Source organism: Anas acuta, chromosome 3 (assembly GCF_963932015.1).
Source record: "Anas acuta chromosome 3, bAnaAcu1.1, whole genome shotgun sequence".
NCBI lineage: Eukaryota > Metazoa > Chordata > Aves > Anseriformes > Anatidae > Anas > Anas acuta.
This window is the reverse complement of record NC_088981.1, coordinates 1839140-1854499: the sequence shown is the minus strand read 5'-3', so window position 1 is coordinate 1854499 and position 15360 is coordinate 1839140. Positions and strand designations below refer to the sequence as shown.

The window sequence follows — 15360 nt, the reverse complement described above, 5'->3', positions numbered from 1 at the left end:
TTCCTAGCTAGTATTGACAACTCTGCCCCACAAGAAAGATGTTGATTTTTTATCACTAGTATTAAACTTTAGCTTCCTCAAGCAAAATAGCAATTCTGACTCACGTCAGGAGGAATGTTCAGCAAAATAAATATATTGCAATGAACATTACAGAGTTAGTACCTATTTAAAAACAAAACAAAAAACACAAGACAGGTCTTGGAGAGCAGCCCAGGCTGAGAGAAGAAGTAACAGCTGAATGGGTACAAGATAAGTTAAGAAAAGACTGTGATATTAATACAGTTCCAAGCAGTCAAACTGAGGCAATATTTGTGTTTGGACAAATTAAGTAATTGCATTAGAACAATTACTTTTGTTCTAGTGGCTGCTGAAGGCTCCTGAGCAAGAAGTATTGCTTTCCCTTTTCCCTTCTGTTGGCAGTTGAGTTTCACACATGAAGCTGGACCTTGTCTGTTTTGCCTTTTTTAAGTCGATAATTTTTACCTCGATGATCGTTGCAGAATACCTCATACACAAGTCATACAGGAAGTGCAAGACAAAATTTTAATCGTTAAAAGTTTATCGATAACCTCTTATATACACATAGTTATACACAAAGTGGTTCATGAGTCCCTCATCTTAGAGAATTCTGCTGGTGAGGTTGGTTGGCTGAAAACTTCTCTCTGTCTTGGTCATCTCACGGATATGATGTTAAGGTGGAAAAAGCCAGTTGGGTTGTTGATGGGTATGGCTTCCTTCATGGACTTATATTGTTCTTTAGCTGGGCACTGAAAGGAGCCCGTGTTCATCAGCTGTATCCAAAATTTTACAGATGACTGGAGACTCCACCTTGAACACAGAGATCAAAATATTAACAACTACAAAATCATTAATTAAACTCTTACAGGAAACTGCAATGGAGATCACAAGATTAATTACAACAGCATGCAAGAGGCTTGAGCATCACTTTGTAAAACCTGGTATATGCTTTTTACTTTTGTGTATGATATCTGTAGTATATTAACAACGTAATTACTACTACTAAATCCTTATTTCCCTTGGCAAATGCAATTGAACAGAAAGCAATACTTGTTCAGCAGTTGTGTGTTTGGGCTAAGGTACGTTACAAGAATCTTTCTTTTGTGAAGAGTCAGTGGAAGGAAGGGACTGTTTTAAACTTGAGGAAATGGATGGGAGATGTCATAGATGTAAGGTGTACAGAGGTGACTAGACAGAGCAGCAGCTCGCTAAGGTTAGTAAGAACACTTAAATGATGTTAGTATTCTTCAGTGCATTTAAAAATCCTGCTGTGGCTTTCTCTATGGCCTCCTGTCTGTGTTCCCCTGTCTGGGGTAGACTTGCATTGCTAGCCCTGCCTGAGATGGTAAGTGTAAAACCTTTCACTTCAGTAGCAAAATCTCTTTATCAAATTAAAAAAAAAAAAAATCCTTGTACTCTATGACTAATGCAAGCGACCACACTACACACACTTTCCATAAATTGGAACGTGGACTTTGAGACATCCTCCACTAAGTGACACCTGATCTTATGAAATTCAAGTATGTGTTTACATACCCCAAGGATGTATTGGCAAGAATGAGGCTCTAACATATATATGGTTACAGCATGAGGTGAATCAGACTCTTTACATCTGAAAGAGAAATTTTGCAATGTTTAGCATGTAGTAAGCACAAAAATGAAATATATATTTCCTTACTATCTATATAATTTTTACTAAGCCCAGCTAATGGACATAGCTTTCTGAGCTTTATGAAAGACAGAGAGAGGCTTTCCCCTCTGGCATAGGAAGCAGAAACACGATACATCAGTTTACTAAAAAAAAAGTTAACTTACTTCAATTTCACAGTCACCTGCCTTGGCTTCTCGGTTAAGTCGCAAACATCTCCATTTCCATAGAAATGAGACACCATCCTGCCCAGAAGTTTGGAATGAAGAAGTTTGGAAATAGTGAACAGAATTCTTAAGCACAGAGCTAACTTATGTAATAGCATATCTTGTCATTCCTCAAATATTTAACTCCAATATACAAAACAAACAAGGAAAACGCTGTATATCAGTTATTACAGAAACAAATAATTGTTTAGTAAAGTCTTTTCCTCTGCATCATACCCAAAATCTTGCATGTTGACTAGGGGAAAAATCTATACAACCTCCTCAAAACAGTTTATTATGTAGCTGAATATTCATGCATAGCAGAATGGCACTTGTTTTTCTCTATCACAAGTATGAGACTAACTCAGGAACTCATAACCAGAGATAACCATACCTAACTGTCTGTGTGCCATCTTCTTTAAGATAGTAGGTTCTGGCAGCATTCTTTTTGGACCATTCAATGTGTTCCTCCTTGTTCCAGGTACCCACAACCACAGAAGTCTTGCCACTTTCCTTGTCCTAAAAGAAGAAAGGCTGAGCTGATAATTGTGTTTTAATGACGGAATAACATTTCCTCAAAAACCCACACAAGTTCAGCTTTGATTATTCTTGTGCTCTATCTGACGTGGTACCTACATTCCCCTGTGTAAACTCTTGAGCAGCACACTGAGGATTTATTTTCCGAAAGGCATCTTCTTAAGCCCAAGATGTAGATTAGCCAAGAATATGCTGCTTTTCAACCAAAAAACAGATTCTTTAACCTCCCCACCGCCAGCCACAGTCAGCGTTTGGCAGAACATAAAACTATTTAAACATACCTCATGATACTGATGAACGTATTTGCCATAGCAGAATTCATACTTCCACCAACCAACGCCCTAGGGACAGGTAGAATCTTAGCATTAAAATGAAACAAAATCCCCAAAACAACCACTCCCATTTCCCTCCTGACCCTAAATAACTGATTATTTTAGCTGTAAAACTCCAACTTTTATTCAGATATGCTGATTTGTGATTTGCTTTGAGAGGGAATCTCTTATTAGACTAATTGGCATAGGCAAGGGATGGAATAGATGACTTTAAGCAAAGAGGACCTTGTTGTTATGTCAACTCGTAGAAGAGCCATATAAGGACTAAGTTCTTTAAACTACTTGTATCTCCTCTATTCATCTTTTTAAGAAATATTTTACTCTTTTAAAGACAGCGAAAAGTGAAAACTTCAGATGCCTCTTCGCTGCTGGCTCATCTTTCAGTAAGCTGTATCTTTTTCCTTTCTCACTACCAAAACTAACACTGAACAATTCTCATGATCTACTTTCATTTTTCACTGTCCAACTAAGTTTATTTTCAACAGAAAAAATAAAGATACCTTTCTAGCATAGACCTAGGTATATAAGCCTTCCCTCTATTAACAAAAGCCAATTATTATGTGCATAAGAATGCTGTTAAAATGTTAACTTGACATGGCTCATGTAATAAATGTACCAGTGTTTTATTCATATAATAGAAGCGTACTATTGCTTCAACTTTGCATTTTGCCCAGCACAGACAAAGAAAAGTCATTTAAAGAGGACCTATTTAAATATTTGAAAGTCAGGGGAAATATCATTCAGGAACATTAAGCTCCAACTCCCTACTCTCCAGACCTGAGTTAAGAGTATAGATTTATGCCCCGACTAATATGCTTATGGAAGCATATAAAGAGTATCCAAGGCAAAGACTGGGCAAAAGTAGGTCTTGAATACAGATCAAAAGAATATTTTCAGTTAAGGTGTAGTAAGCTAGTTACTAGTAATTTTTTTTTTTAACCAGAAAACCTCTTTTGTTATGAGGAAACAAAGTAGTCCCCCTTTCGGCTGAAATACTAACATCAACTGTCAGCATTCATGGAAAAAATGAAAAACCCACCACCATATTGTACATGCAATTAAGGAGCTGCTATTTGATTGTATGCAGTCTTAATTTCTTACCCCATGGAAACAGTAAGAACCACTAAGAAACTCCTTTATAAGTTGGTCATCAGTCAATTTGGAGATGTGGGTTGTTCCCACAGTTAATAGTTGATGGCTGCCGACAGCAACAGGCTTATGAATGGAAGAAAATTTCTCTTCTTTTGTTGAATGCATTTCTTCCTGAAATTAAAGTATACAAAAATATATTAATTATATTTCATATGCCCCTTTCAAAATCTTATAAACTATAGGAAGTTACTTAATACTAAATGAGGCAGGCTGTGCAAAGAAGTATGAAAGCATGCAGTCACCACTTTCACTGTGTCTTAGACACGGCTAAACAAGAGACTGAGTCAGAAACTTAGCAACTTTCCAAACTGTAGGCTAAGAAGGCTACAGAAGTTTTCTACTGGTAGCCCAAATGTAATTGATATGTTTTCTTTCCAAACAAAGTAAGTTACATGCAATTTCAACAAACTTAAAGACCATCTGAAAGACTGACGTGGTCTTACAAAGTTGAGTAAACGAACTTATTCCACTGAACTGTAAATTATATGTTCTGTAACACGGAAAACAAGTACTTTTCTATTTCAAATTAAAGAAATTCTACCTCCTTAACCCTTCTGAAAGGCATCTTCATCATTTCTTGCTGTTTTTCCAGCTGTTCCAGATTATGAGGTTTAAGTGGGGATCCTGGCAGGGACTGGCAAAAAATGTCATTCACAGGGGAAGCCCTGAACCTGTGCAAATAAGTTATGGATATATCACTTATCATGCTTTAAAGACAAGACATACTTTTTGATTGCTAAAAATTTTTGACTGAGTTTAGCTTGAGCTATCTTGCTTGCAAGAGCACCATCTCATTCAAAGCTACAATGTCCGTGCAGCTGATGTAAATAAGCATAGCCCAGTGCAGACTCACTACCACCACTGCCAGACAACTGGCAGCACAATCTAATCACTCTTCTTCAAAAGGAAAAAAAAACAAAATAAAAAACAAACAGTTATTAAAAAGGAAACTGCATTGTACATGTACCGTGAATGTAATGTCAAGACTCCAAAAAGGCCTCTCAGAAGTTAGAAAACCTCAATGATTAAAATTGATAGATGCAGTTCCTGTATAATTAAAATATACATTCCTGTACTGTGATGTGTATGGCTTTTCCCACTGCACATATATCATTATTCCTCTATCCCTCTCTTCATTAGTTATGTCTGCAAAAAGCAAATGAAGGCCTCGTTAAAATACCAAATAAACTTTAACAGATTATTAAGGCAAATATCAAACTGAAAATTGTACTGACAAATTATGTATTTGTACAGTTTTTGTTTCTCATCTCATTGAAAAGGTGCTCTTTAGAGAAAGCTTGTTTACAAAACAAACATGCAGGCACTGCTTCAGAAGCAAGGTGGCATTCTGTCATGTCCTCCTTTGAAAAGTCTGTTAAGACACAGCAGTAGCTCTATGACAATTGTCCCTGTAGTTGAAAGAATCTAAACGTGTTTCCTAAATAGTTACTACACTCCAGATTAAATAAGTTCCGTACCAAAGAAGCCTGTTTTCATCTGAATTTTATTTAAAAAGCATAACACTGACAGTTACAGTAATCTTACTACTACTCAATCTTCCTTCCTGACCCCGATTTCAACCAATTTAAAAGAAAAAAAGTCAAACTGTAACCAAATAAGAATGCCAACTAGAACTAATGGATGTGCTTTTGCTAAGTTAATGCAACCGCATTTTGGGGTAAGCTACTAAAGGGATGGTGTGTGAAGTACTGCTAAGTGCTGTTTCAGGGAACACAACAGGAAAAGTGCACTTAAAATGATGTTGATTTGTCTGTTCTTACCTCTGCTGACGCTGAGCAGCATTTCAAGTTGACCATCTCTACCCATCTTTATTTACTAAGATGTAAGCGTGAGAATAAAAATCTTGTATGTTTATTTTTTTAAGTATTTATTGCCAGTGGCCAGAAAGTCTTCCATGCTTTCAGTTTGGGAGGGAATAGTGGCTCAAGGTTTCATTCTTACCACATGAAAAAAACAATTTGCCTTGCACTTTCTATTCTTCTGCTGATACAGAGGTTTATAAGACACGTAACACATAGCATACAAACAACAGATAAGCACAACAGATAAATACTGTGTTATCTGTTGCACTTAACAGATCCAACCACCTGATAAAATTGCTAATTGGGACTAAATATATAATACTTCATATATATAACACATCACTTATTTACCCTAAATGGGAAGCATGTATAAAATGCACAGTCAAGGATTTTATCCTTTAGACTTTGTTGCCTATTTCAGAATAGCAATTAAATACTTGCTTGTTCTGATGTCCGTGTGTATGGGAAATAGAACTCCTGTCAATTATTTTCCCCTTTCATTTTTACATCATGTACATAGCAATTCTACTTACAACCTTTGAAAGGTCAAAGCTATTAAAACTACGGATATCCTCTAGATGCATGTTACAGTTCAGAGAGGAGAGAAAAAAAGAATCCTAAACTTGATTTTTGGACAAACAAACCTGAAACTGTGAACTCTTCAGATGAAAATGACATACAGCTAGTGGTAAGGCAGTAAACCAAGGCAAGGACAAATAAGAGCTTCTTAAGTTTTGAGTACTGCTAAGATAAATGTTAGTCAGGTTATGGCTGAAGACCATACTTTTGTTTTTTGAAATTAAATAGAGTAGTTGAAGTCTATACAAACATGAACGGTGCGTGCAGTTTGCAGTATCTAAATACTATAAAGATGATCCCCAAATACTTTGAAATCATGAACTAAGAGAAGAGACTGAGTGTTTTTAGTCTGCCCACAGCCTTCAGGGCCTGGTTTGCATTCCTCTGGAATGACAGAGCCAGAAGCTTACCTGTTGGAAATAAAATACTTCCCATCTGCTTCTCATACAAGATCAACCAGCAGAGACTTACAAAATGCAAATACTGTGCAACTTAAGATGAAAACTCTTTAAGACTATGCAAAACTGCATTTGCCAAAATAAGTACATGAGTATCACAGTTCTGTACCAGAAACCACAGCTGAATATAAGACTTATATAAGCACATGCACAGAAGCTGATGAAAATTTGGAGCAATAATGTTAGCCAAAATTTGGGTACCATACCTATATTTAGGATGGTTGCATAACAGAGGTGTCAATATAACCACTTCATATTCACAAGTCGTAACTTCTGCTACTGAAAGAATCTCATGCTTAGCTTCTGGATGACAGATGTACATCACTGTACTTGATCTGGGTAGGTTTTGTCTCAAGCTACAAGGTGTGCCGTTTCCCATTTCTACAGGATAGTACGGGGTCATCTGCCCTTCTATATTTTTTGTAGGTATCTAGGTGAAAGAAAGTAAAAGTTAAGGATCACAGTAAAACTCCTTTGACTCTTATGAAACAGAAAACACTACAGCATTGTGCAGAGCCAGCACTACTGGATTGAAACCAGCCCCTGTGTACTGACTCGGTGTTGCTGCAACATCCAAACACATTCTGGTTTATTATCTCCAGCTCAGCACTGCACAGATGCACCAAGCCACGTGAGGTCTGACTAGAAACACGACTGCAAAAGCAGCTGGTTTCTCTGCACAGGTTGCCTGATGGTGCAGTTCTAAGAAAGCTCGCCAGCTGGGTGCAATGTTTTGAAAGAGCACCAAGCCAGCTGTGTTCATCCTGTAATCTAGGAGCCAAGGAGCTGTGAGTAGCTCTGCCAGGCTCAGCTCAGGTCTGGCAAGGTGTGTTACCTTCAGTTCAGTGTCAGGCCATGAATAATCCCCAATGGCCCCTTGCAAAGTCATCCAGGCATCTGCCCTTATCATACCCAGCCCGGCTGTCTCCTTGTACAGAGTATCTCACACCATCTGGCATCGCAGCTAACAGAAAGTTAACAATATATACTAGGTAAATCATGCTTCATAAAATTTGAAATGGTGGTGTAAAATATATTACTTCAAAATGCATTTTGAAGTAAAAGTACTTTACAAAGCCCAAATAAAAACTTTAAACCTACTTTCCTTCATTTTCTACACCCTAGGTAAATTCTCTTCAGACTTGTTCCTTCATGTTTTGTCCAACTTTCAGGAAACTAATTCCCCAAACTGCTACAAGTCCCTCTTCTGGCTCCTATCTTCAAAGCAGCTAACGTTCCTGGGTACCAAAAGGTCTGTTTGTGCAAAAGCCATGTTGGAACCCACAAACAAGACCACTTTCGATCTGTTGTTGCTTGAGCTAGTAAATTTTTTCAGTCAGGCTTGGTGCTAAAAGCTGGTGGTGCCTTCTGTGCTCGGGCCAAAACCCAGGGGAGCTGGGACCCTCCAACCTCTCACCTACTGCAGAGTTCTCAAACCAAGCTACCCTGTCACACAGGCCATGGACTCTTTTTTTTTTTTTTTCCAATTGTTCCATAATAAATGAAGTGATGAAACATTTGTGAGTTACAAGAATGAATGTGGCAGTAGCGTAATTGCTCAGGCACTCCTTAGCTTCCAGTCACATATCCACTCTATACCCAAATATTCAGTGGTCAAAGGTGGCAAGCAAAGATATATTCCATTGGCTCACAAAAGGGGTACCAATATCTTTCCTTCCTATCTTCCTGAACAAAAGAACTTACTCTTCCTTAAATATTGAAAAATTACACCTAGGCATTTCATTACTTACTCAAGAAACCTAAATGGAGAGAGCTGCTGTTTGTATGCAAATCCTATTGAGCAGTCGCTCAGTTAAAATAAATCTCTAGCCTCAGCAGGTTTTTGCTTACTTTAAGCAGCACCCACCCAGCTGTGTTATGTATCCTTTCCCTTTCCTGACTACGGATTCCAACCAAGTTGCAAACCTAAATTATTTGTTGACTGAAATCAAGTCAGTGTACATACATCATAAATATTAGTTAAAAAAAAAAAACTCTGCAAAAATATTTAGCAACTTCTGAAGTAATAAATAAAAATTATTCAATTTCAAAGAGCCACAGCCATCAGAACAGGCACATTCTGACTTGAGTCTGCTTCCCTAACTACCTGCAAAATGCTGATCAGGCATGTCTATCTTCTGAGATCCACTGCATGAGAGATATTACTCTGCTATTTAGATCGGTATTACAAAGAACATGCAGATGAAAGTTTGACTTCAGAATTAAAATAATGGTAACTGGAAATAAGATAGGTGCATGTTTATCTGCAGGCCAGATTTGCTATTGCTAATCCCAAACACCAGCATGCTTCAGGTATTTACACTGTTTTGCTGCCAAGTCAGTAACTCAGAATTGCGCTTTGGGACCTTAATAATAGAAAAGTTCTCTAATGGAAAAGAGAAGCACAGGGTTCTACAGTATGGGTCATCAAGTCAGGTGAGAAATCTTTGGATTTGGTGCTGTACAGTTCTGTTAAGCATTTCTAACCCAAAATTTATGAAATGGAATAGGGATTTCTGATGCAGCTAGAAAAATAACTGTTGCTAGAACTTAATGTGACTTTGTGGATATCTGTATTGTTTTCATAGAGAAAGAATACATAGTTTATATCTCATATAAGTTTAAGATTGGCATAACTTTAAATAAACAGGAGGGTAAGAAATTTACTAACTAGACTAAGTAAGCTTTTAGCGGTGTATCTAATAACCTAAAGTGAAAAGAGTGCTGCTTGGGAACAGTTTCATTTTTTGATTTTCATTTTGTTAGGGAACTTATAATCTCATCAGATATAAATTGCCTCCACTCTTGACGGCAAAAGTTAAAATAGATGTTTTCACTTGCCTCTTTTGCACTGTCTTTTGGATTTTCCTTCTCTTCTTGATCTAGGGAATAATTAAGAATGAGGTAAGCATAAAGTCTGTGAACTGTACTTTGTGTATAAGCTGTCAAGAGTCAATTTTAACAACTTGCAGGTGCAAAAGAGGAAAGAAAGGAAATAAACGGTGATCTGGGGTCCAGAGCAAACAGAACAAAATATGAGTAAGCATCATCTTAACACAATTTTGAGTTTATGTGACAGGCCAAATCCAGCTCCAGCACCACAGGAATACCATGGAGGCCAGAATAACAAGCCACTGCTGCTGTTCTTCTAGGGATAACTGACTATTCTCTTCAAAGTGAGTGAATTACAGACTGAGACAGTACACAGCAAGGACTTCAGCCCACCCATCAGCTGGTCTCAGAGGGTGATCTAGGCGTAGGATGAAGCTAGGCCAGACTGCACACTATGCTCATGATCATGAGAGCAAGCATCATAACAGAGTAGGGGTTACAAGTTGTCCCAGGTTAAAGCTGTCTTTAGCGTTCTGAATTGTTTCAGGAGATGGTCTGGACTCCATTCAGAATTAGATGAGCAAAAGGCAAGCCTACTTTGCTGTCACCCATTCAGCTATTCCAAGTTTACTGTATCACACTTGTGAATTTAGCTCACAATGGTTTGAAACACCAGCCATTTCCATCTTTTTTTTTTTTTTTTTTTTCAAGAGAAGTAGTGTGAATTGCTGTAGAGGAAACATAGAATAAAATCTGCCACTTAAGTGGAGCGGACAGAGAGTGAACATACTAAAAGACTGATAACTTTGTCAAGTTATCATCACATGTAACTTCTCAGAATAATAGCCCACAACAATCCATATACATCACGTACAGCAGCTTTTAGGGAGAAATAGGCATCTCTGCACAGGATTAATGACAACACAAGCAAACACCCTAACTTACTAATAAGAGGAGCCAAACAATGCAGTTTCTGAGACAAGTTTCTTTTTAGGACTAAGATACCTAACTGAAGGCTGTAAACAGGAATTCAGAGAAATAGGGTTAATAGCTCTAAATCCCCTTCAAGATCAAGGCACTCAAGTGAATCACATTTAGGAGGAAAAATGGTGGTGCCTTTTACGTACTAGCCTAGAATTAAAAAAAAAGGTAAATTACTGTTTTCTACTGCTTCCATCAACTCTGATGAATGAACATAGTCTGTGGATTTTGAGAGTTCTCTGAACCAATACACTGCCTACATAAGGGAAGCAGGTAACAGCAGGTGTGAACACGGAACTTCCAGTATCTACAAAAATTTATGTGGAAAAATGCAAGTATTCAGAAAATTATCCTAAACTATAGTTTGAATCTGGGGCTCAGCTACCTAATTTCCACTGAAGTCACACTTTTTGCACTTCAGTATTTCTGAAGGTCTGTGCCAGAAACCCTAAAAAACATTCTGCAACAATTCCAAGGATCAAATCTACCTGCAAAGGCTATAGATGTGTGGGTTTGTATACCATATTCTACTACAAAATAGCAGAGCCCAAGATGTGCTACACATTTTAGCTGCTGTTTCCATCTTGAAACACACTCCTCCCCACCAAAAAAAAAAAAAAAAAAAAGACTGGCAGTAGATTACATTATCAAACAGGCTCATCTGGCATATATTGCTTCAATATTGCTACTATGCTTTTTTTTTCCCCCTGATCCTAATTAATCATTGCAAATTAATCTAATTAACTAAACATCACAGTGAAACTGGCAGGATGAATAAATGTAAAGTGCTGAAAGAAATTACTTTAAAACTACATTTTGTAAAACATTAACGTACAGAGTTGTACTCTTCTATTGGGAACTGGTTTTCTACAGCATATTTCTTCGAAGAGTAATGGTTAAAACCAAAAGAACTCATTAGCATTAGCAAAATAATGTAAGACAAACCTGGTTCTGATAATGGGTTCTTCATCATCATATTCCCAAGATAGTATTCTTGGATGTTTATTTTCTACAATCAAAAGAGGTTAAAAAAAATCTGTTACTATTTTCCCATACTTTTTCAAGCACGCAGGTTTTCAACTCTTCTGGAGGAGTTATGCACACACGCCACTGAAAATGCGGCTGAGACTTTCAAATCGCAAGAAACCTACCTGTCCTGTCTCCTTCTCCTCATGGTATTGACGGATGTGTTTTCCGTGGCAGACCTCGTAAGTCCAATAAGACTCAATCTTAAAAATAATAACAATTTTCTGTTTAGATAAATTACCCCCGAAAACATTTCCCCCCTAATTTTTGGCTTTTACAGCAAATGCAGCCAAAGCAAGTGGATAAAAGCACCTTCAAAAACAATAGCACAGTGAAGGGTCTCAGTGTTCCCTCAGCGTTTTGATGAGGTTCCAAATAAACACAACAGGCAAACTTTCTTAACTTTTACATAGATAAATATAATAATAATAGTAATAATAATAACAACAATAATAATAGATATGCAGACTGAATTTAGTCTAAAACCACTGGGACTAAGCTGAAGTGACTGAGCACTGACTGTTTTTGGCAACTGCTGTTGATACAGGCTGTTTACTAATGGGGCTTAACCCACTCTCTCTTCCTCAAGAACTTGCATAAGACCTTGCGTAGGTATAACATTTGTGTAGGAATTATTATAACATTGTGTAGGTATAACATTTGGTCATTTTTGCTCTCTTGGTTTCTCAGTACCAGCTTGTTTGGTATTTGGTTTGTTCTTGTAAAGCATGAGCCTTGGAATTGTGATGACAGCTGATGCAAAATGGAAAAACTTCCAGAGTATCTAGAAGTATGTTTGTTTTGGTGTTCTAACAATTTCTGAGAAATGCTGCTCATTAGACTGCCACATATTACAGCTTGACTCCTGGAAGTAAGCATTTAAAATTCACATTTTTAAATTGGTATCATAACAACCCAATTTATTTGCATATTGAGATCTTCTACTATATGGAATTTTATCAGTAATATAGATTAAATCAAAGTTACAGAAAACTTATTTTGGTCTGAATTAGTACATAAAGTTTGAGATATATTTATCCAGGTTATTATGCTAAACCTTAAAACGGACTGAATGAAAATCTTTTGATTAGCATGCAAATTACCAACGCAGAAGTGACATACTCTATAAGAACAGCTACTTTGCTTAAAAAGAGGTTCCAACAATTCTCCTGGCGTAGGACCTTTGTAGTCCTTTTCTTCTTCCTACAAAGGAAGGATATTTCATTACATTAAAATTGGAAGAAGTTTGGTTAGTTAATATTCATCTATTAGTTTTTCAAAAAAAAAGTCTTACTGCAGAATTAAAAGATACAAGAGCTCATTAACTCTCGCCCTGAAGGAGCTGTGTTGTGATCAGAGAAGGTAATTTAGTTAGACAATAAGGGACAAGTAGAAGTCACAAAACAGCCAAAGCAGAAGAGTTCTGTGGCTTTAAAAAACACACACGTTGCAAAAGAGTAGCAGCTCCCAGCTTGCTCTGTCACCGATGGCAGCTTGGGTTAGGAATAGGAAAACAGCATCAACAATCCTTTTGTGGAAGTTTACTTCTTCGTATTTCTTACTCTGTAAACGTGCATGCTATTGAAGAGGTAAAGTTCTTCACCCGGAAAGGTTTGTCACCTGAGGTGAAGTCCTTGTTATTCTCCACCACATAAGGATGGGGGCTTTACCAGGACAGATGCTGCCAAGACGTGCCTACAGTTTATGATCACAAACAAGGCTGAACTTACCTCATTGCCGCTGGCTATCAGTGGAAGGATGCATTTGTATTTCTCTTTATCCACGGTGGTCATGATGATGTAGTTATCCTCTTTGTACAGGACGCCAGTTGTAGGCTTAAAACAAACAAACACACAAATAACCCGTGAACCACTCAGGCTTTTAAAGCGCTCCCAGCCGGGGAGCAGCACGGCTGGCCGGGGAGGGGGCCCGGGACACCCCGGGAGGCAGAGGCCGGGCTGGGGGCTCCCAGGGGGGCTGTGCTCGCCCCTCTTCCCCCCCCAGAGCCCGTCCCGCCCCCTCAGCGCACCCACCAGGCTGAACTCGGTGCCGGGCCAGTTCACCCTGAAGGGCACGTCGTCGCTCAGGTGCGGGAGGGCGCGGCCGCCCCCCGCCGCCACCGCCACCGCCGCCGCCAGGAGGCCGCAGAGCAGCGCCCGGGGCCGGCAGCCCCTCATGGCCGCCCGGCGGCTCGGGGGGACCGCGGGCACCACAGGGCCCCGCCGCCACGTCTGCTTCCGCCGGCTGCGGGGCGGGGCGGCCCCGCACCAACATCCGGGGCGGGCGGCGGTAAGTGCCGAGGCCGGGCCCGGGGAGGGGGCTTGGGGGGCTCCTTCTCCTGCCCTTACCTCACGGGGGGGTGCGAGGGGCTGCGGCTGGGTCGCCCTCGCCCCGCTGTGCCGCGGGGCTGTGGTGAAGCCCTGGCTTCTGCCCCTCCGCGCTGCTGGGCGCTGGTGCGCAGCCGGCTGCGAAAAGCTGGGGTTTCAGGGGGTGTTGTGGTTTATCTGGGTGTCTCGTACTGCGGGCTGCTGGCAAAGCCTGCCTCCCTGCAGCCGTCCTGCTGGGACGAGCTGCTGCCTCCAGCTGGGCCTAACAAGGGCCCTGTCCTGGCTGTCGGGACAGCGAGCCCAGCACCGCTGTGTGAGCCTGCTGCCATGGGCACAGCGAGCCCAGAGGTTTAATATATAATCATTTTTTTGTAAGGGGTTATCATTGGGTCAGGAATGGCTACAAGTTACTTCTCATTTAAGGTTTCCATCTCCATTGCAGGGATGTGGACCAGATACGCTTCATTTTCCACCTCAAGTACCTGATAGTTTCACCCACATACCCAATTTGACTACAGTAGGAATTTACTCAAGCACAGTGGGCTCAACTCTGTTAGGTTTTCCTGTTTGTTTGTTTGTTTTCCCCAGATTTTTAGAGTAATACCAGCACAACTTCTATGGCGTAGAGTAGACCTGGAAGGCACAACGAAATAAGGAACACAAATTTGTGTTCAAGTAAATATGGGGGGGGGGGGGGGGAGAGAGAGGTTGTGGTGGAGCTCGGCTGCCCACCCGAGTAAAACCACCACACCTTTTATCTTCAATTAAGAGCAAACTGTAAGTTGAGAAATGGCTGGGCTGAAATGGAGACTTGAGGAGGAGAAATGTGGGGCAATTTCCTGTCTGCTTTGCAATCGGGATGTAGGACGAGGATAATGGGAATGTTTTGGCAGTGTATAGCGATTCTTAATAAACTCAGACTAGCAGGATGGGGGCTGAAATCTTTAATGAGAGAAGTAAACTAGTATGTGGCTGGTGCTAGGAGTGTGAAGGTAAAGGAAGGAAATGATGCCAGCAAAAATCTCGGTGGCAGTGGAGAAAGCTAACTGGATGGTGTGTGGTCAGTTCAGGTGGATTGGTTTCAGATGGTTTGTTCCAGGAATTTCTTCTTCATGTTTGCCAGCAGCTTGATGTATGTATGTACATCCGTGTTTACACAGCAAAACAAGCTGAGTTTGTTTACACAGCTTAAATAAATGGTTTGTATGCCCTCGGTTGATTTCTGTCCTGATTAGAAGAACAATTTCCAGATGGAAATAATATAGGTGAAGTGGCTCAAATCTTTACTGAACAGCTGTCATAGGCCTAGTCAATACTTCTGAGCTTTGCTAACGTATTTTTGTTTGATTGATTAAAGCTGTATTTTTTTTTCCTGTTAAACCTGTGCCAGAGCTGTGCTGGGAAAAGAACTCTTCTTCCAGTTTAAGTATATGTACAATAA

General features: G+C 39.7%; 2 protein-coding genes across 5 annotated transcripts in view; one reads left to right on the top strand and one right to left on the bottom strand.

Annotated features, from left to right (window-relative positions):
- Nucleotides 1-529: 529 nt before the first annotated feature.
- On the bottom strand, nucleotides 530-13769 carry ERLEC1 (endoplasmic reticulum lectin 1). Its single transcript, XM_068675224.1, has 14 exons — nucleotides 13626-13769; nucleotides 13323-13427; nucleotides 12715-12795; nucleotides 11718-11795; nucleotides 11512-11575; nucleotides 9595-9635; nucleotides 6960-7183; nucleotides 4435-4564; nucleotides 3843-4004; nucleotides 2691-2750; nucleotides 2267-2391; nucleotides 1834-1911; nucleotides 1555-1630; nucleotides 530-828 (listed from the first exon to the last, which is right to left on the bottom strand). Exons 1-14 carry the CDS (start codon nucleotides 13767-13769, stop codon nucleotides 757-759), a joined length of 1440 nt encoding a protein of 479 aa, XP_068531325.1. The 3' UTR covers nucleotides 530-756.
- The window catches only part of ASB3 (ankyrin repeat and SOCS box containing 3), a 30240-nt gene continuing 28634 nt past the window's right edge, over nucleotides 13755-15360 (top strand). For all 4 annotated transcript variants that reach the window (XM_068675217.1, XM_068675219.1, XM_068675221.1 and 1 more), the window contains exon 1: nucleotides 13755-13881. The gene's annotated coding sequence lies outside the window, so the exon portion shown is untranslated. The remainder of the gene's footprint in view (nucleotides 13882-15360) is intronic.

Excerpts from the sequence above, each read along its gene's own strand:
- ERLEC1 (XM_068675224.1), bottom strand. The coding sequence starts at position 13,769 with ATGAGGGGCTGCCGGCCCCGGGCGCTGCTCTGCGGCCTCCTGGCGGCG. Across the intron at positions 2,392-2,690 it reads ACGTTCATCAGTATCATGAG|GACAAGGAAAGTGGCAAGAC; the intron begins GTATGTTTAAAT and ends TTCTTCTTTTAG. Across the intron at positions 1,631-1,833 it reads CAGGTGACTGTGAAATTGAA|ATGTAAAGAGTCTGATTCAC; the intron begins GTAAGTTAACTT and ends TTTCTCTTTCAG.